The sequence below is a fragment of the Perissodus microlepis genome, chromosome 15 (genome assembly GCF_051167445.1).
Source record: "Perissodus microlepis isolate ML-2025 ecotype Zambia chromosome 15, ASM5116744v1, whole genome shotgun sequence".
In the NCBI taxonomy this organism is placed as follows: domain Eukaryota; kingdom Metazoa; phylum Chordata; class Actinopteri; order Cichliformes; family Cichlidae; genus Perissodus; species Perissodus microlepis.
Genome location: NC_140475.1, coordinates 12,771,975 through 12,793,472, shown reverse-complemented (window position 1 = coordinate 12,793,472; position 21,498 = coordinate 12,771,975). Strand labels below are relative to the sequence as shown.

The following is a 21,498-nucleotide window of genomic DNA, read 5'->3' as shown; positions in this document are numbered from 1 at the left end:
AACATGTAAAATCTTTTTACTGAATTACCTGATTGAAGTGAATTCCCAGCTTGCTGACTAGCTGCACGGTGGGATGTGCACTTCAGCAGTGACAGCAGGCAACGACACACAGCATTTCTTCTTCCATCACCCTCTCACCGCTTACTGACACCACAGCCCATAAAGTGTCAGATTTCAACCACTAAGAGAAACACTGGTTTTCTATTTTTTTGTTCTGTTTTGATCATAAATACGTTTCTTGCTGGAGCAGAATGTCTGAAGTTAGAACTCCCACGTACTGAGACTCATGTTGTTAATTTACATCAAGTCTTTTTATTCACACAAATGTTTTGGAGGTACAGAAATTATGCAAATGTAGAGGCAATGTATAGATTCATGCAGAAATGGAACATCATCAAAGTTTGGTTCATTTCATAATATAAAGGAGGTTACATATGTCATCACATGCAATTTAAATACGTCTCTGCAACATATCTTAAAGTTGTATTATTTGTGAAGCGCACTAAAACGTGATTCAGTGTGAAAGAGAATTTTCCATTGATTGCCTTTTCTGAAGTGTCTCACCATTGATTGTCTCCTTCACACATCCTGTAACCACTAAATACAGACGAGTAAATCACAACAGGGGAGCTAGTGGGAGGTAAACATAGGTTTAAAGCTCTATTTAGTTTTATTTTAGCAAGAAACCACAGTGGAGCATGGCCTGGATGTGAACATAGCATGGAGGACAAGGAACACCGGGAATCAGTGAACATCAACATTCCTGTGCCAATGAGCTGCAATACTAGAGGAGCCGTTGAGGCTGACAAGAGAAAACTATATAATCAAAACAGAATGTGAGTATATAATAGTATATCATATAGGGGGGGGGGAAATAATCACAGCAAGCTTGATAGTAAATCTTTAGTTAAATGGCAGCATAGGCTTTAAGTTATAGTCTCTTGTCATCGCCTTTAAGATGCAAGTACATAGCAATCAAACAAAAAAGAAAGGCAATAAACTGTGCCTTTGTTGGGTTCATATTGTTAATGTTTAAATGAAACTATTATTTTAAGGGAAAATCCAGCATTCATATATATATATATATATATATATATATATATATATATAAAGTCAGTGATATTATATTATTAAAATAAGAAAAAATATTGTTGTTGCTAGACTTAGCAATCAATGACAAAAATCTTCACAAAGACAAGAAAGCACGATTCAGCAATGTCAAACTTCAGCATCTCGCCCCATCACCGACCCATCCATTCAAAATGTAAGCATCCAAACTCAAAACCACAATCCCAAAAACTCTACAAAGAGAAGCAAAATCTGCCAGTCACTTTTTGTCCCTCAAAGCTGCTGGTTCAGTTTCTGTGTTTGCTTCTCTTGAGGTTCAAAGGCACTCTTGGTGCTGAACAGGTCGTCCATTGATTCCACGATTTCCTGTATTTCTCGGGACAGCTCGGAGTAGCTCTCTTTAAGGTCCTCTTGCTGTTTCCTGAGGTCTGCTGCCGCATGCGTCAGCTCAGAAACCTGTTCGCTGCAGGTGGTCCTCAACTGCTCCACGTCCAAAAGCATCACCTCCATGCTGTTTATCAGCTCCACCAGACGCTCAGCAGTTGTTTCAAACCCTGACGTGTCCAGACTTCCTTCTTCCTTGGAATTGTCTGGAGCGCTGGCTCCTTCTTCTGGATTTGGTTCTGTCTCCATCCTCGTGTTGTAGCAACTTTCAGTCACCTGATACTCAAGTCAGTCTTCAGTGTAGCAGTTTTCTGGAAGAAAAGGGAAGCATTTAGCTGTAGCCAATAGCTGTGATAGGTTCAACTGCAAAGAAATTATTCAATTTGGGTGAGAAAGGTCAAAGATGCAGATCTAAGCTCTTCACAGGGAATGAAAAATGCATTTCCATCTATCAACTTTAATAGCAGGAAATTAACTAGGCATATCATTCTTTTCTTACTCTGTTTTTTGCTATATTTTTCAAGTAATTAATATTTGACAACAGCATAATAAAACTGGAAATGCTATTTTTGGTGTACCACCCCAATATTTTCAGTGACTCCTATATGGCCACCCCATGAAAAAATTCTGGAGGCGGCCCTGGGTGTATGTGTGTATAGTTGTATGTGTTTTATGTGTATCCAAGTGCCCTTTCACTGACATGGCTATACCAAGCTATAACCCCCTACTCCACCCACACCCACACCCCCTAGTCCAAACTGCTGCCGGCTTCGATGAGGGGCAGGCGGGACATGAGATTATGTGTTTCTTCCCTCCTCCCAAATTGAGACTATTTACTCCTTCGGCTGTCTGAGCAGATGGATTAACCTCGTCCTCTGCCTTGACACACATGCACACAGTCATATGCGCGTTATAATATAAGCTGAACTATTGAAGACACGTGGAGCTATACTACTGCAAGTCAGTTTGAAATGTCACATGCCATTTGGATAAATGCAGAATGTGGCTTGGACCATTCTTTTACATTAAGGAATTACAGGCAAATGCCAGCAGTTACTCTAAAAAACTGCATATTGTTCAGTAGTAATGGAAACTTTACAGATGAGCAGGCCAACAGTATGCACTAATGCACCGGCGTGCTGTCAATGCAATGAATTTTTGGGACCTCTCTAAAAGTGTAAAGTGATCGTTTCACAGCCTGAACCAAAGGCATCACCACTATTCTTTTACGTTGGTTATCCCAAAAATAAACAGCCTAAAATAAAACAGTGTATAATCATCTTCCCGGAGTTTTCTGGCGCAAACGTCAGAGAAGATCCAAAGAAAGCTGGCAATAAACAGAGGTGACGGGGAAAAGAACGGGAAACCACAAGGGCTACGTAGAAAAGGGAGGGAAAAGTGATGAGACAGGTGAAAACACAAGGAAAGTAATAATAAGTCTTTGGATACGAAAATATTTAGTGCTGTAAAACAAACAAACAAAAGTATTCTTTCCTATTTTTAATTTTTTAAAAGATTCGATTTTTAAAATATACACTCAATCAATTTTAAAGTCTTTAAAGAATTAAATAGTTAAATGCATTAAAACAGTGACGAAATCCACATGTTCAAAAATGTGTTAAAGAGCCACCAAAGGTTCCTACCCTTTAAATGGCTGTAAAGATAAGGAGTCTAGACGATGACCTCACCACCCTCGGTCTCTTATCAAAACATGACAACTTGCTCGATAGAGGCCAATGTCAGGGGGATACCCTTACTCTGAGAGTGGTGTAAAATACAAGGGTGTAAGTTTCAAAAGAAAAGTAATGAATTATTAATGAATCGGTTCAGGACACATTACCTAGACAACAAAGACAACAGCTGTCTTGTTATAAAATAAACATTTGCAGACAGTATGATGCCAGAAAACAGCATTCATATATATATATATATATATATATATGTGTGTGTGTGTGTGTGTGTGTGTGTGTGTGTGTGTGTGTGTGTGTGTGTGTGTGTGTGACTTTAAGCAATTAAATTACATGTAAATTTTATGTACTGATGTAATTTTGTTGCATAAGTACAATATAAAATGTTACATTTAATGGAATCTGGTCAAATTAAATTCACTTGTACTCTTAAAGTTTATGCCAAGTACAGTTGCCTTAATGATCAATTATTTGAATAAGTAAACCTTTAATTTCATGTATTTGAATATCTGAGTTGCATTTTACTCAAAAAATATTGCTTCGTATTTATGAGGTGGCAGATTTAATTTTTCAAAGCAAAAGCTCACAAAAAATACTGGTATGACAGATCAGGAGGAAAAAGACCCTCATCAGTTCTTCACTAAAGCATGAAGAGACAAAAACAGACAAAAAACGATCAATAAAATAAAAATCAAGCAAAGTATTCATTATAGTATTCAACAAAACATATCAATAAACTATTAAAATTTCCCATCAGCGAAATACAAGAAAATGAAGTCTTACTTGTCTCTGTGGTTATTTACTGAGCGTATCCGGAATGTGTCAACATGCAGACTAAAGATAATATAGATTATGTGTTAAATATGGATCCCAGCCAGAGTGCAGCAGGCCTGCCCTCCTCCTAACTCACTCCCTCTGTGCTATGATGCCCACAATGGTGCTATTTAGGGCTAAACCCTGCTGTACGTTATCAACACAGAACATTTAGTTGTAAAGGACAGATACCTTTTACTTTTCAGAGGCAACATCATGATGAACATGTTGCAGTTTATTTTAGTTTATTTCTTCATTCACAACCACATTTTCAAAACATGCTGGGTCCGTGTAAAATCATAATGGTTTGTGGAAATTTAATGCAATGATTTCAAATTCCGGTGATCCCTATATTTAAAATGGGACAGCATATGAAATGTTGAAACCCTTCTGTAACTGTTAATGCTAAATACTAAGCTCTATTTTTGACAGTAACATGTTTTCTCATTCTTGCTTGGTGTAAGATTTCAGCTGCTCAGGAGTTTCAGGTCTCCTTTGGCATTTCATATAATGCTCCAAAGCACCCGGATCCTTACTCTGGAGCCATAAAAATGTAATGCATGCAGAAAGTGGCTTGGTAATGTCATCTGAATGAAACATCACAGATGTGTAAGATACCCATGCTGCGTGCGCTAATGCATCCTCACCTTTATTTATTTATTTTTTTACTTTACAATAATCCAAAGAAACTAGATACTATGGTTATGGTGTGTGTGTGTGTGTGTGTGTGTGTGTGTGTGTGTGTGTGTGTGTGTGTGTGTGTGTGTGTGTGTGTGTGTGTGTGTAAAGCTGAAAGTGTTGAAGGTAAAGTCTGTGTATTTCCAAACGTTTCCACATGATGGCGCTTTTAGCTAAGTTTTCCATACACTTCTGTGGAAGAAAGGAAGGTTGAGATACACTTTTTCTGTATCTTTTATGTGCACCAACTCGTTTTTTATGTGTGCTTTATTTATTGTCCTTTGCGAATGTGAATTCTCAATTATAGTTTGTTGAGGTTTAAAGTTGCAGGCGGCTGCCAACTCTATACGAGGTTATGCATGTGTTTCAATGAGCTCCTAAAAACATTTAAGGACTAAAATGTGTAGCTTTGCATGTGTGGTTAGGTGGGTGCTCTTTATGTAAGTGCTGTGTGGGGGATCAGGAGTATGGATTATTTCACCCTGGGTCGTATTCAGAGAGGCCAGCCAAGCGTGAGGCAGAGAGGAGAAAGGGGGCATTGTTGAGGTCTAGATGAGTGTCAGAGGTGCCTCAGAAAATAGATTCACTCTTGGAGGTTTAACAGAAACATACTTGCAACAACCCCCTGACCCTTCAGATGTCTGACCGTGGCTGAACCCCTCTTTACAACAGTATATAAATGTATCAATTAACATAGCATTTGTATGTCTGATTGGTAGCGCACTAACTGCAAGTAAACCACAAAGAAACTGCAAAAAAATAAAAAATAAAAGAGGAAGAAACAAAAAAGTGGATTTGATCTGGTTTGAATAATAAGTTTATGTGAAAGGGGAAATTCCTGAAGGCTGATTTTGTTTACCTTGAACATTAGGTGGCTGAGGTTTATCAAGTAAGGTGGTGGTGATAATATCAGTTTTCAAAACCTTGGGACTTTCTGGCACCTTGTTCATTCGTCTATCTGTCTAGTATTCAGTCTAGGTAAAACAATTTACGTGGATTATGTGGATGCACATTTGTCTCAGCCGTTCTGTCTCTGTCCTTATCTCTCACTGTCTTGGATTTGCACAAACAATCTGAACACAAACTCTGGATTTGTCTGCATATGCCTTCAGAGAGGCCGCTATCATCACTGCTCATAAAGGAAGAAAAAGTTTCATGAAAATGTTTCCCAAATGTGATTTATTCTCAAAATGCGGGCATAAATAGGCTCTCTGTCACTGAAGAAAAAGGAAAGTTACGAGGCAGTGGCTCACGCGTGCCTTCGGTCCTTAGGGCCTTGGAGGGTTCAGGGTCTTTGACACACAGAATTCCTACACTATTTATGGCACCTCATTGGTGTAAATGGGCAAGAAATATATGGCCATTTTTAGACATAGGACCCATTTTTCAGAGGCTAACATGTAATTAGACAATTCACAGCAAAAGGGGCAATTTCTCTCATTATTCCATGACAAATTAGGCAGATAAAAGAAATGGAGGTGATTCCACATATTGAACTTGCATTTCATGGCTATTCATTGGAAGATTCAGTAGCGGCCAAATCAGCAATCTTCTACATTCTTAAAAAGAAGTGGTCAGCTCAGCAACACCAGAAGGACTGAAATACCTCAGACGTGGATGATGACAGAATTATTTCCATGGTTAAGGAAAACTGCTTCACAACAAATCAAGAATGCTTTATAGGAGGTAGACATGTCATAGTTTACGATCTAGAGAAGGCTTCATGAATGGAAAGAGGTCTGCAAAGAGGATAAAACAGCCGTTGATGATGTGAACGATGAATTGTGACATGTACAGAGTTATACTCTCTGCTCACATTCAGCTAAATGCTACAAAACTGAACACAACTCTTCACATCGCAAATGGATAACAATCCAAAGCATACCGCAAAAGCAGGAGTTTCTCAAGACAAAGAAATGATATATTCTTCAGTGACCAAGTGGGTCACCTGATCTCAACACAACAGAGCATGCTTTTCAGTTATTGACTACAAAACTGAATGATGAACAACTCACAAGCAAGCAACTGAAGAAGGATACAGTAAATGCCCTGATTAACTCATTGTATGCATACAAACATGCCCAGTACCAAAAAGAGAAACAGAGGTACATCCAGAGCCCAACCCTGAATGAATGCTCATTTTACTCTGTGCTCGCTTGATGTGTGGGATAGAAACAGAATAAATACTAAATATATGCTTTGTTTGTATTTGTTTTCACAGACTATTTAATGTATCGGCTGGTTAATTAGGTTTTTGTAGATGAAAATGATCATACAAAAAAAATCAAGAAGGGAAAAGAACTAGATTTGAACTTTTTTCTCTCTTTTAATTTAAATTTTGACTTGTCAGTCAACTGTCAGTCAGCTCTGTAAAGGAGTTTCAGCTAAATATCTTAAAAAGAAAGAAGTAATTTTTTAGAATATTACATTCTGAAAAAGATTTGGTCTAAAAGTGAAAGGAAAAACAGCTTAACAGAGCTCCACCCAGATCCATCAGATCGGGATCAGTTTCCTTGAGACGTTCTCGTTTTCTGGTAAATGGGTGGGATTCCCGATCCCGTCCCCCCAGGGAAGTACAAGTGCATGAATAGCTAATGTTCCAATCAGGCCTCCCCCGCTTTCATATGATGCCAGAGAATTTCTTTCTCCCCCTTAGAGAAACAATGTGAAGTCTGCTGGACACTGCTCAGAAACCTGATTGTTACAAAATGTTCCCTGGAATGGGAAGCTTCAAATATTTCCCTCCTTCTTTGCCTAAAACAAAAGGCCCAGATGATGAAAATGTGTGATTTCTGCTACTTTTGGCAAATGTTGAAACTGAAAAGTAATGTGCTTTGAGATGATGCCATTGTTGAAAAGGAGATTTGGTTTAAAGACTATAGCTGTGCTAGTTGGAGGCATTACCATAAATAGAAATGATAAAACTGGCTCTTACTGCGTGACCTGATCAGTGAACCAGGCTAGAAAAAAATCAGAGCAAACAGTAATGATTCTCATCAAAGACTTTGCAGGGAAATTGCAGGGATTTCATGCAAGGTTGAAGGCATCAAGTTGACCTTCTCATGACTTGTGTCCATTTTGAATGGCTAATGTGTCCAGACTGTCCATCAAGTGAAGCATCTGGGCCTTTTTCATGACAAGTGAGACGTCTGACATCGATCTACTCACCACCTCAGAGCATTCCATTGTTGGGTCTCTGCTGCACCTGATATGAGATGCCTGCCAACACTGCACTCTCTTAACAGAGCTTTAATTGTTTTGTATTTCTTCCACATTCTCAGGCGTGCAGTTTCCCCTCAGTATACACTCATGCACATGTTCCTCCACACATGCCCACACATTGCAGGAACACTCACCAGACATTATTTTCTCTTTCCAGTGAAGTAAAACATTTGGCTAGCAGTAAAAACAAATAGAAGCATGTGGGAATTTGGCCTTTTAAAGAACCCCTGGCCCTAAAGTGAAACCACAGTTCATCCCAGCAGCAAGGAGGGCAGGATGAGAGATATTTACATGAAATTAAAGCCCTAAGATGGTCTAATTTTTACAAGATTATTCAGTGATAAACAAAAGTGGGGGAGGGTTCATGGAAAGTTTAGACACCATCTAATTTCTTTCTTTTTCTCCTGCTGATATATATATTATGATATTATATAAAACAGATATAGATGTTTGAGTTACTCCTGATTAGGCAATGTGGAATATTTGTTTCTCCCACAAAGAAGGATTAAAATTTCCATTCACATTTCCCATAACAACGCCACTCTTTGATAAATGTTGTTGTATGAGCTGCCATGTTTTTCTTTCTGGATATTTTCTGCTGTCTTTGCCAGGACCTCATTTACTCTTTTTCAGGCTGGGAAACGGGTTTTAGACACTGGGGAAATCTGGTGTGCCTCTGCCTCTCACAGCTAATTAGTGTGTGAACTAATTGCGTGGCTAACTTTAGCAAACCGATAGCCTAGTTCCATCTGTCCGCTATGTATAAAGTAGGGAGGGAGATGTAGAAGAGCGTATTGGTGACATTCTAGCTCTTTTTAGAAATTTTTGACAAGAACTCTCACCTGGGGAGCCTGTAACCGGATCCAGTCTGGCGCAAATGATCTTTAGACAGAGTGGCATAAACATTTATGTTGTAATAAATATTTTTATGCTGAGAAATCATTCAGTAAAGCTTTATAAATCAGTGATATGCTGGACTGAGGAAAATCTGATGTGATCTGTCATCTCTGTTTAACTGTGGCTGAACTAAATACTGTATAATAAAATCGACCACCTATGTAATGTGGTCTGAAGCCTCAGTTTTAACATGGTGGTCTGCCTTATGATTCTTGGCTCCATAATTTGAGAAAAATTGTAGCATTATATTATTTACCCCAAAATTTATCTGGGTACATGACTTAGACGAGACCATCCATTCATTTTCTCCCACAGAGTAGCTGTAGCCTAACCTAGATGTCATGGGGCAAGCCCAGTACACATGTCACAGAGATAAAACAGCGAGACAGACAAGCATTCACACCTACATCCAATTTAGAATGACCAGTTACCTAACCTGTAAATACTTTTTTAAGTGTAGGAGGAAACCAGAGAACACAGAGAAAACAGGCACAGGGAGAACATGCAAATCTCACATAGAACTGCTCTAGGCTGGATTTGAACCATCCCAGCACCTGGTTAGCATTTCCCTGACTAGTGGCAACTTTTGTTCAGACAAGACATTTATCCTGGAACAATGATATCACTTCAGGATGAAATCTTTATTGTACCACTTACAAGATTTTAACTTCATGCTTCCTGCTACATGATGACTGTTTTTATGGAGGACCACAAGAGCCAAAATAATGAATTGTAGAATAAATTCTCCATTTGTAAATTCATTTTTGAATTCCAATTTAATAAACTGATTTTTAAAATGCTTTTTAAAAACTTCATTTCAAAAAACATTTTTGAATTCCAATGTAATAAACTTCATTTCACAATTCTTTTTCCAATTGCACTTTAATAAACTGCATTTCAAAATCCATTTCCCTTTCCTGTTCGCTCAGGATTAATTTTTGGATTAGCTGTTGGATTAACAACTTCATTTTAAAAATACTGCTGCTATTCAAATGGGATGTAAGGAGCTCTCTGATTGGTTGGACAGACACAGGCTGTCTGCCTGGATTTTTCTAGCTCATAGCTTCGCCCTGCTAAGCGTGTGTACTTGTACAAAGGCCGTTCAGCCTCGGGATTTACACTCGGCTCAACATGATATGTGAAGAATGAAGGGACCCTGCAGCGAAACGGAGAGCGCAACCTCTGACTGTGTGCCTGTTTACTCAGTCTGACCACCTGTTGAAGGTAACGTGCTAACATGCCTAACGCTAGCATCACCTCACGTAGCCCCATTATTTTAAGGTCATCTTAGGTTATGAAATTCTTACTTCGCAGCTGTACGAGCTCGCTATGTGTTTTGTAAGCTGCTGTGCTCTTCACAAATAAAGCTGGAAGCAGCTCAGACTATTAGAACCAGCACTGAGCCCTGTTACATTTATACAGTGTTAGAGCAATGGCTGCAGCCTACAGCATTTAAACTAGCGATTAAAATGCTGACAGTAAACTCGTCAATCCAGATGTTACCACATTACTTTATGATACTTAGAGTTAAAACAACTGAGACAGGCGGATTAAAATAACAGCTGTCAGTTCTCTCATTCCTTATATCAAGACTGGAGATCACACTACTGATTTCAGTTCATTTAATATGTGAGTGCACAGATTCATTCTCAACTGGACATAAATGATGATCAAAGGTTGTATATATGATGAATTCATCAAATCCCATCTTCTAACACAGTGCGCTGAATCTTGGCTTTGAATGTCCAGTATATTCTAATCAGTGCAATTTAAGCATTCACTGAACCTACAGTATCTCCACCTGTGTGGCAAATGTGCGGTAAAGACACAGATAATGAAATTTAATTATTAATACAATATACATCATGAAAAACGAAAGCTGAAATTGATTCAGTTTAGTACTTTTTTCTGTATGCTCTGTGATTTTAAAGGCCTTAAATTCAGTGATATATACTGTAAATGATTTTCTCAGAGATCTTAAAGTAGTTAAATCACTGCTGATAGTCTGGTTGTTTATATTTTCACGTTTTTGTGTCTGTAGGGCTGTTTGATGATGATTTGGACTCCTCTGGGAGATGAGGACACACCCACATCTGTTCCATACTGCAGCCATTGATGGTGTGACAGATGCACACACTGGAAAACCAGCACCTGGACTTCATGCAGGAGAGACGGCCTCAGAGATGGGCCAATCAGAGAGCTCCTTACATCCCACAGTGTGGCTAATTTGAATAGCTGCAGTATTTTTAAAATGAAGTTGTTAATCCAACAGCTAATCCAAAGGTTAATCCCTGAGCGAACAGGAATCAAAAATGGATTTTGAAATGCAATTTATTAAATTGGAATTCAAAAATGAATTTACAAATGGAGAATTTATTCTACAATTCAATATTTAAGCACAGAATTCTTTATTTCGATGCGCGTGGCTCTTGTGGTCCTCCATAATTTTTAGCTTAGCTTCATCAGCTCCAAAAAGATATTATGTCATGGTTTGCTAAGAGGACTCGTGTACAGGACACACTGAAAGCAGGTTAACAATATTTAACTAACAAAGTCAATATCAATTGAAAACAGCTGAAATAAACCAAAAAAATTTCTTTGAAGCAAAACTCAGAGAACTGTTAGTCAAAAGCAGGTAAGTAGCTGAGGTTTCTTTGATAATTTCACTTTAAGCTATATAAAGTTTCTATGAACTTGGCTTTAATATCATCGATTTCCTCGGATACAGTACTGTACAAATGCTTTGAGCCAACCTGACTTTCTTTGTATTTTTTCTCCAATAGGCACACCTCATTGTAGGCTTTGTTGAGGTCCTTGTACTTGGCTTCTTTCATCAAAATTAGTTTTTGTTTACTAAGCCCTGTAACACCAGCATGAATTATTCAAACATAAAACAGGAACTCAATTCCATACTTACCCTTATTCACAACAACTGGGCATAGAACTGACTGAAATTGTGTCTCTAGGGACTTTGTCTGTCTGTCTGTCTTTGCCCATCAGAGACCCATCATTTGTCATTTCTTTTCTAGTCATTTCTGCAGGGAAGGGGTGGTGCAGCAGGTTTGAGGGGCAATGCCAGTAAGGCTGGGACACGAGCTGCAGCCTCATCCAACCTCTTTTTTTTCCAGGTGCCCAGCCACCCTTCAGTTTCATCATATCATCCCAAACAATAGCTGTAGAGTTGGATGGAGGATGAAGACAGCAGAGAGAGCAAAAGAAACAGGTGAGAGCAGACAGGTAGTCAGAGTTAGAGCAGGGCGATAGGACCAAAAATATTTATCACGATATACATTTGAAGATTTGCGATAACGATAGAACTGACGATATAATTGACGCGAGACAAAATACTTTACAACTCCACAACTTTATTAGTGCAAAAGAAACCCAATCAATGTATGTTCACTTAAACAAGCAGCTGTTTTTTATGTGCATTAAAGCTATATAAAAATGTAACATTGCAAATGCAAATTCCTTGCTGACAGTTTAACCAAAAGGCATTTCCAGTGGAAATTGGCCGACATATCCTCAGCATAACCATGTATAATATCCACAAAACTTAAAAAGAGGTTATACACACACAATACGGTAATATTATGTTGACGCACAGTACGTATCACTCCGCGAGGCTCCTGCCTAATATAGCCGTAATGCTCCAACAATCCATCAAGCGGTGCGGCTTCGTAGCTTAGCAGAGTTGTACTGAAACATTTGACAGATTTTCGAGCGCCGTGTATCACATAAAATTGTTTCGAGGTCAGTAAACACAACCAGAATTCATACATAAGGCACACGGGATTATAAGGGGCACTGTCAATTTTTAGAAAAATCAAAGGATTGATTTTAAATGTGCCATATTTTCCAAAAAACACGGTAATAACGACGGCCCGCTAGCATGCTCTATCAAAAATGTGCTTTGTTGTGTATCTGACGGACAAAAGCTAAACCAGTTCCACACCACTGAGGTTGCAGCATTTTTACAAACCAATTCTGGTTCATCCGTTTCATTCAACGATCCGCTTTCGCCCTTCTCATTCTCTGTCGCCAGCACGCTTTTTCCACCATGTGCGTATGAAAACAAAGGTACTGTGCATGTGTGTTTTACCCATATTCTATCGCGATATTTCATTTTCTTATTGTTGCCCAACATTATACCGGCATTACTGTGAACGGTATGATATGCCCCAGCCCTAGTCAGAGTTAACAAAAACTTTTAAAGCCAGTGTAGCTTCTGTTTTGAACACATTTATTGATGATGATTTTACATAAATAAGCAGTGTATTATACTGTAATCAGATGTGGATTCTCACTAACCGCTTTACTAGTAATTGTCACAAATACTGTTTATTTGCCGTATTTACAGATAGTGAAATAAAATGGAAAATAATTCTTTCATAATTGTATACTCAGCTTGGTCAAGACAATAACTCCAGAACAAGAGGCATAGGATTTTGAATTAATACCAATGGTGCATCTACTGAAGTTCTGGGATCAGTTTGAATATCAGTGACCTTGACCTCAAGGTCAAAGGTCAAGTTTTCTGAAAATCTTGTGAATGTTACAACTCGGTGACAGGAAGGAAGTCACCTAGTTTGCTCAAATTTGTACCATAGGTGCAATTACTAGTAGGCTGAAGGGTTGCGCTAGGGGCCATCTGTAGAGATGTAGGGTCAACAACCTGTCTGTGAACGTGGACAAAACAAAAGAGATGATTGTTGACTTCAGGAGAGCACAGAGAGCTCACTTCCCACTTAACATCAATGGATCCTCTTTGGAGGTCGTCAAGAGCACCAAATTCCTTGATGTCCACCTGGCGGAGACTGGTCCCTTAACCCCAGCTCCATAACTAAGGAGGCCCAACAGCATCTCTACTTCCTGCGGAAGCTGAGGAAAGCCCATCTCTCACCATCCATTCTCACCACCTTCTACAGAGGAACTATCGAAAGCGTCCTGAGCAGCTGCATCACTGTCTAGTATGGTAACTGCACCGTATCAGATCGCAGTACCCTACAACTGATAGTGAGAGCAGCTGAGAAGATCATTGGAGCCCCTCTCCCCTCCATCATGGACACTTTTAGCACCCGCTCCATCCGCAAAGCCACCAGCATTATGGAGGACCTCACACACTCTTCACCCTGCTGCCTTCTGGAAAGAGGTACCAGCAAGCCGTCAGACTCCTGAACACTCAGTGACTGGACTGACACACACACACACCTTCACACATCGCTACCAAGCACTTATCTGCAGTATCTCACACTCATACACACACACACACACACACACACACACACACACACACACACACACAGGGCTGGGCTTTATCATACCGTTCACGGTAATACCGGTGTAATTTTGGGCCACGATAGGAAAATGAAATATCGCGATAGAATATGGGTAAAACGCGCATGCGCAGTGCCTATGTTTACATACGCACATGGCAGCGACGCAGAATGAGAAGAGCGAAAGCGGATCGTTGAATGAAACGGATGAACCAGATTTGGTTTGTAAAAATGTTGCAACTTCAGTGGTGTGGGACTGGTTTAGCTTTTGTCCGTCAGATACGCAACAAAGCACATTTTTGGTAGAGCATGCTAGCGGGCCGTCGTTATTACCGTGTTGTTTGGAAAATACGGCACACTTAAAATCAATCCTTTGATTTTTCTGAAAATTGACAGTGCCCCTTATAATCCTGTGTGCCTTATGTATGAATTCTGGTTGTGTTTACTGACCTCGATACGATTTTATGTGATACACGGCGCTCGAAAATCTGTCAAATCTTTTAGTGCGACTTTGCTAAGCTACGAACCCGCACCACTTGATGGATTGTTTGAGCATTACGGCTATATTAGGCAGGAGCCTCGCGGAGTGATACGTACTGTGCGTCAACATAATATTACCGTATTGTGTGTGTATAACCTCTTTTTAAGTTTTGTTGATATTATACATGGTTATGCTGAGGATATGTCGGCCAATTTCCACTGGAAATGCCTTTTGGTTAAACTGTCAGCAAGGTTTTTGCAATGTTACATTTTTATATAACTTTAATGCACATAAAAAACAGCTGCTTGTTTAAGTGAAAATACATTGATTGGGTTTCTTTTGCACTAATAAAGTTGTGGAGTTGTAAAGTATTTTGTCTAGCGTCAATTATATCGTCAGTTATATCGTTATCGCAAATTTTCAAATGTATATCATGATAAATATTTTTGGTCATATCGCCCTGCTCTACACACACACACACACGCACACACACACACACCAAGTTACTTTTGCACAATACTCAGCATTTTGCACATATCCATTGCACTGTCCTGTCTTGTTTATTTTTGCAATTTTTTGCACATTGCGCTGTACATTTCAACCATGTACAGTGGGGTTGCTTGGAGACGAGTACCACACAGTTCCGATGAGCATACATTCCAAAATATGCAAATTAGCCCCATACATTATGATGACATATGTTCAGGGTATGAACATTCTATGCTGAAAGCTTATAAATATACAACTTTTGAACTTGTTTTCAGTTGAACCTTTGCATAGCACAGAAGATTTTCACTGCCATCAACTTAGGTTCAAAGATGTTCAAACGTTTTTTTCTCAGAAAGGTAAGTTTGAAGAGACTTGTAGCACATTTCTCTGTATATTTTCTTACAGTAAATAAGCATTTTGAAGCTTTTAATGGAGCTTCATAGATGATTTTTGTAAAAACTGAATTTTGAACCAAATGAAGGATTTTGTATTTCATACCATAAACTTTAAAACTCAAATTAAGGCATGAATAAATTGTTTTTAATTTATTTAAACATATTCATATCGGTCCACTTCATGAGTCGATAGCTCACTAAATTGATAAATAATCTAAAATAATACCAAATTTTCTAACTGGACACTTTTCATGTAGAGCCTCCCTTGGTATGTTTGTTTTATGCCATTACTGATGTTGGTTTTCTTCTTTCTAAACAGAGATCAAAAAACCAAAACGTGGCAGAGAAGGAAATTCCTTCTACGTCTCAACAGAGGTAAAGAAATGTGTGACTCTTTAATCCAATGTTGCCGGAGATATTTATAGCAGTGGTTTAGTGTGAGCTGTTTTATTTCCCTTTTATTGTTATTTTTCTTCCGCCTTGTGTGTTTATATCGTTTTTACTACTTGTAGTTTTGTCTATTATTTATATCGATTCAGAGATTAGTTGAAAATATAGAGTGTAAATGTACAAAATACATGATTTTGTTCATTTTGGTATTCCATAACAGTTATTATTTTTTATTTGCAATATCCAGGATGTGCTCCTTGTTAAAAATTTCCACTTTGAAAAATAACATTTACACTTTTGTCCTCGATCAGCGTCCCGGATGCTTCTGTTGCTGCCACAACACCAAACCATGAAAATGGTATAAAGAAGAAGAAGAAAAGAAAATGGAGACACTTCTTCTGCTGTTTCTCGGTTTGCTTTTACAGAAGACATATGAAATGCATATTTTCCTTAAAATGTACTTGTTAATTTGAAGTGACTTTACTTTTTTAATAACATTATGTTTGTTCGTTCTCTACAGGAAACTGACAGCGATACAGAGGCAGAGACCCCCACTGTAAAGCCACAAAAAAAGTCCCGCTGGTCTATTTTCAAATTCTGGAAGGTATGTTTTATGGAAAGAGTCACTATCATCAAGCATTTATTCATCACAATGAAATGGGAGCAATTAAGAGCAATGAAGCACACAGCTGTGTCCTGTCTTTTGGTTTCTTTCTACAGAGAAAAAGGCAGGTTGCTCCAGAAACAACAGGGGAACCTGATAAAAAGAGTGACAAGTAAGGGAAACTTTAATCTTCTCACTTTAAAGCAAAATTCTTTTGGGATCCTTCTGGTTGCAGATTTGATACTTAATCTTCTATATATTTGTATATTTTTGCAGATTAAAGAACATGCAGCATGACTGTACACCTGCCGAGGCAGCACCACCAAAAAAAGACTGCCTAGAAACAAAAGGCCGAGAACTGGACGTCAAGCCTCCACCGAACAGTTCAGAGGACCCAGTACAGGTCAAAACTACAGACAATCCCAGGTAAGTGCTTTTAATATTTTGGCCGATTGCTGATCAAAATAAGCATTAGATGGTTGAATGCTGTTCTCCAGAGAGATAATGTTTGTTTGTTGTCTTGTTGTGCTTGCTATGCATCCCTGACTCCTTTCTTCTTTCTGCATCCAGCAGCACCCATAAGGAATGTGGTGAAAGTTCCAACCAGGTTAAAAACACCACTGAAAATAGTGAGTCATCAGACCTGAGTTGGAACACTTTGATTATGGAGCTTCTGGCACAAGAGGATGTATGGGAGCAGGTGTTTGACATGTAAGAGAAAAACGTCCTCCCAAATGTTTAAACTTCAAAGCTCATGCATACATGCACATACACTGCTTAGCTTCTTGACATCTTTCCTAATTGTGTGTTTGTGTTTTTACCTTTTTGCAATAGTGTAGTGAAAAATATGAAGGATGGAAAAAAAATGCAAAATAAAGTTCAGACTGTGGACCACTTCGGGTGAGTACACGTGGTGCACGAGGACCAAAGCTCTCTTTGTCAAAGTGGAAATGAGTTATTTTACACTGATAGTGTAAACTTTGTGTATGTGTGTCAGGTTTCCAAACACTGGAAACAGCTGCTACATGAACTCCTGCCTGCAGAGCCTCCTCAACAATGAGGAGTTCATTAGAGACGTCAGACGTCAGGAGACTTTGTGGAGAGCAGTCCCAGAAGCTCGGCTCTTAAGGTGCGCTACGTCAACCTTCTACTTTCTTCAAAAACCTGAAGAACAAAGATATCTAACACCAGAAATGTCTGTTTACCCTTTCCTTTTTACAGAAGGTTCATGAACATCAGGGACTGTCATGAATCAAGAGATTATGACCTTAAAAAACGCCGCCTAATATCTTTTAAGAAGGCATTCAGCAAACAGGTTCCTGAATACCAAGGCAGTGCACAGAAAGTGCGTCAGCTATTTGGACATTTTGTTTTTTGCTTTACCTTCTAATGTTTATGTTTATGTTCTAAATCTCCTCTGTGTTGTTCTTTCAGGACGCTCATGAATTCCTAACCTTGTTCCTCGATGAGGTCAAAAGCCTCTCACCTCACCTGCAGAGGAAAGCAGCTCTCCTGGGCCAAACTTATACCTGCCCAGTAGAAGACCATCATGTTTTCAAAATGGAAAACATGAGGACATGCAAGAGGTAAGCCAGTCTTTCAGAAACACAGGGCTGATTGCAACATTTTCATATACCTCTTTTCCACCTACCTGATCGGTACTTTAACTACGTTACTCCTTAAATGTGTAGCTGCGGTCACCAGTCATCACACCAAGAGGAATTCACAAGCTTGTCTCTTGACCTGGTTCCAGAGGGGTCTGTTGAGGACATGTTAGGGACATACTTGAAGGTAAGATCACAAATTCCAGTAGAGATGTAGTATCACTGATCTTAACACACCTTTTTTGTTTGTGTTTGTGTGCATATGTTGTGATTTTTTTTTTTCTAACATAAAGCCTGTTTTCTCTGTGCTGTTGTTTAGGAACAAAAAATAGAATTTACCTGTGACTGTGGAGGGACGACCTCAGAAGTGAAGCAGTCTTTTGATACACTGCCAAGGTGAGTAAGGTCACATCAGAATTGATCGACTGACCTGATTTCCAAACTGTGGCGCACTAAACATCAGAGTTTTTAAGACAACACTTGAGCAGTCATTTTCTCCCATCTTCGGTTTGTGTTTGACACTCATTCTTCTTATTTTGTACCTTGGGTTGTTTTTTTTTTCTTTTCTGCCAGAGTTCTCATCTTTCACCTGAAGAGGTTTGGCTTTACAAAAACCCACAAGCTTCAGAAGGTGAATGACCCCGTCAGGCTGCAGAGGGACTTGGTGGTGTCATCCAAACAGGTAAAAACAGACTGCAGAACATCTCAGAGAATCAGCTTAATTATCACACTGATGTGAGACTTTATGAAACTGACAATCTTTGGATTTGTTCCTTCTCAGGGTGATGGCCGTTACGGTCTCGTAAGCATCATTAGTCACTATGGAGGCACAGAATCAGGTAAAACAACTGACTTGTTACAAACAGAAAATGATTTAACAGAACTTGCTACTTTTGAGTGAAGGACTCACACGCAAAAGCTTTTGATGTTCTAAGAAGCACTAAGTCCAAACCACTGTTTGCTTGAATCAGTTGACTTTTAGAAGTTGGATTCATTTGTCTTAATGTGATCACAGGACACTACATCTGTAATTCTGTGCATCCTGAGGAGAGTCCACAGTCTACATCAGATCCTTGGCTCACCTATAATGATGCACAGGTGCTCCACACAACTGGATCGGCAGTTTTTGAGGAACAGCAGCAGTCTGCCTACATCCTGTTTTACAAGAGAAACGTAAGAAGACACAGCAGCTGAGAGAATTTTGAAATGTCCTATTACCTTGTTAATCATTTTTCTCTTCATTCTAAAGCAGGATGTGGAAGCAAGTTAGAGCCATCATCATGCTGAGAAGGAACAACCGTCGTCTCAGACCGCTGGTAAGTATTGCCCTTAGGAGGAAGGGTCCTCCCAGAGAGCCTGGTTCCTCCCAAGATTTCTTCCTCCAGGAGGGAGTTTTTTCTTGCCACCGTCGCCCCACATTCACCGGTCTCATCAGCAGAGACATTGTTCACCTTCTAAGACCTGGACTTTTTAATGGCATGCATTTTTAATTTCTCTGTGCCATTTTGGGTTGATTGGGACCTGATGAATGTAAAAACAAAGAATTACCTGATTTTTTTTTTTCACCTGATTTTTATTTCGGTGAAAAATGAGATCCACATATGATGACATATGGCAGCATGATGTCCTCATACATGAATATCAGGCCTTTGTATAGCAACATTTTATATTTTGGTCTAGACAACCCAAAATGTAATGTCCACATATATGGACTCCAGGTCCTAGGAGGTTAAAACAAAGTCTACTAGCGGTGCACCACTACTAGAGATAGTCAGGACCGGTGTTTGGCTTGCTCTCTGGGAACAACAAAAAAATAAACAAATAAATGAATAATAAAATAAAATAAAGATATTATTCATTTATTTTTTATTAAAATTAACGTAACAACAAAAACAAAAATAACTAATAAAAACTAATTAACTAAGTATTCAACTGTGTTTTGTGAAATTTGTAATGAGTCTCAGTTAAGTTGATGTCACAGAAGTTTCTGAATCAACCCTTTAGATTGTTCAACAAACAGATTTACTCAGGTAAAGATGGTAAGCTGGAGCACTGGTACCCTTCTAGTTCAGTTTAAGTTTTTAGACAAATATTCCCTCATTCAGTAGCAGTTTCTGCTTACATTATACATTATTTAGCTGCAAATGTTTAGCTGCAAGTAGCAAAGTCCAAAAGTGACAACATTTCCACTGCACTCTCTCCAGAAATGGCATATAGAACTTTTGATCAAATTAGACATTTATCCTTGAAAAATCCATGAAAATCTTTAATTGTACCTTTTATAACATTTTAACAAGTTACTGTCTCCTGCTGCATGTTTCCTGTTTTGGCTGAACTTCATCAGCTCAAAAAACACACCGTGCTGTGGTTTACTGAAAGAACTCATGTACAGGACACACTGAAAGCAGGTTTACAACGTTTAATTAACAAAGTCAAGATCAGTTAACAACAGCTGAACGAAAGATTTACTTTTTCTCGTCGGTAAAATGGTCAGATGAGGTCCATGCCAATGTGCTCAAGTGGTACCTCCATTAAGGGCAGTAAGGGCATAAAGGCACTTTTGGAATGGCCAGCTGGTTCACCAGCTGACACCACTGGACGCACACCATCAGCGCACATCCAAACAGATTCTTGGCCAGTAAAATCGGTCAATTTTTGGGTCCAGAGTCTTATCTTATTCCAGGTGACCAGCCATCGAGTTGTAACGAGCCACCTAAAAAAATCATTTCTCAGTGGCTCTTCTGCGTCCAACAAGTAGATGTGTTCTTCCATTGTACAAGTGTCACGACACGCTCAACATGGTCTGTCGTTACAAAATGTGGAAATGTCAGTGCTATGTCAGGGCGCATTATTTGACTATCAGCTCTCATCATTTGATCAAAGGGCGAAAATTGCATAGTGCCATTATCTTCTGTGTAGCGAATTGCTGGAACCGGCAAGCTGAACGCGGCCCAAACGCCATGTGTCCCTATTGGCTGTGTGTGCAGCCCTGCATACTGCCCTATTGAGCTACTAAACCCCAACCAATCAGTTTTGAGATTTAAGGGGTATGCTAGCCGTCAGCTAACCGCAGCCGTTACTCTATGCATTTCCCCCCGATCTTTCATTTCCACCAGTACTATGGGGTATTTGTGAATATCCATGACTGACCCGGACAGGTCGCCAGCTGGTCTTTGGCCAGGGTGATGGCAGTTTCGAGGTTCACCGGCTAGTGATAGCAGACTCACTTCACTGTCCTGGCCGGTAGCCCCCCCCCCCCCCCCCCCCCACAAATTTCTCTAGCACTACCATTTTCAGCAATCCAGCCTTTCAAAGTGTGGGGCCAGGCTGCAGCCACCTGGTTTAGGCAGAGGACTGGTCCTCCAGCCCCATTTGCCCCATGAAAGTTGCTGTGATGGTCTTCTGGAGAGACTGATGGCAGCCACTTGCAACAACCGGAGGGCACGTTCCTTCCCTGGCCACCAACACACCTCCGCCAAGCGTTGGAAAACTTCCAGGAAAAGCTTGCT

At 39.4% G+C, this 21,498-nt stretch overlaps 2 protein-coding genes across 4 annotated transcripts; one reads left to right on the top strand and one right to left on the bottom strand.

The window, feature by feature from the left end:
* Positions 1-647: 647 nt before the first annotated feature.
* Positions 648-4,034, bottom strand: LOC146371847 (uncharacterized). Its single transcript, XM_084954118.1, has 2 exons — positions 3,924-4,034; positions 648-1,763 (listed from the first exon to the last, which is right to left on the bottom strand). The coding sequence occupies exon 2, from the start codon at positions 1,699-1,701 to the stop codon at positions 1,342-1,344; it is 360 nt and encodes a 119-aa protein (XP_084810244.1). The 5' UTR covers positions 1,702-1,763; positions 3,924-4,034; the 3' UTR covers positions 648-1,341.
* An 11,213-nt stretch (positions 4,035-15,247) lies between these two features.
* Positions 15,248-19,904, top strand: LOC146371846 (ubiquitin carboxyl-terminal hydrolase 12-like). Of its 3 annotated transcripts, none has more exons than XM_084954406.1 (17): positions 15,248-15,352; positions 15,711-15,766; positions 16,093-16,192; positions 16,302-16,385; positions 16,502-16,557; positions 16,662-16,811; positions 16,959-17,096; positions 17,220-17,285; positions 17,383-17,514; positions 17,607-17,730; positions 17,820-17,971; positions 18,077-18,176; positions 18,309-18,385; positions 18,563-18,671; positions 18,771-18,828; positions 19,005-19,162; positions 19,239-19,904. In XM_084954406.1, exons 1-17 carry the CDS (start codon positions 15,326-15,328, stop codon positions 19,257-19,259), a joined length of 1,608 nt encoding a protein of 535 aa, XP_084810532.1. In that variant the 5' UTR covers positions 15,248-15,325; the 3' UTR covers positions 19,260-19,904. The 3 variants fall into 3 exon arrangements, with proteins under 3 accessions (XP_084810532.1, XP_084810531.1, XP_084810530.1); XM_084954405.1 differs by having other exon boundaries at positions 16,956-17,096; positions 19,242-19,904; XM_084954404.1 differs by having other exon boundaries at positions 16,956-17,096.
* The last annotated feature ends 1,594 nt before the right edge of the window (positions 19,905-21,498 follow it).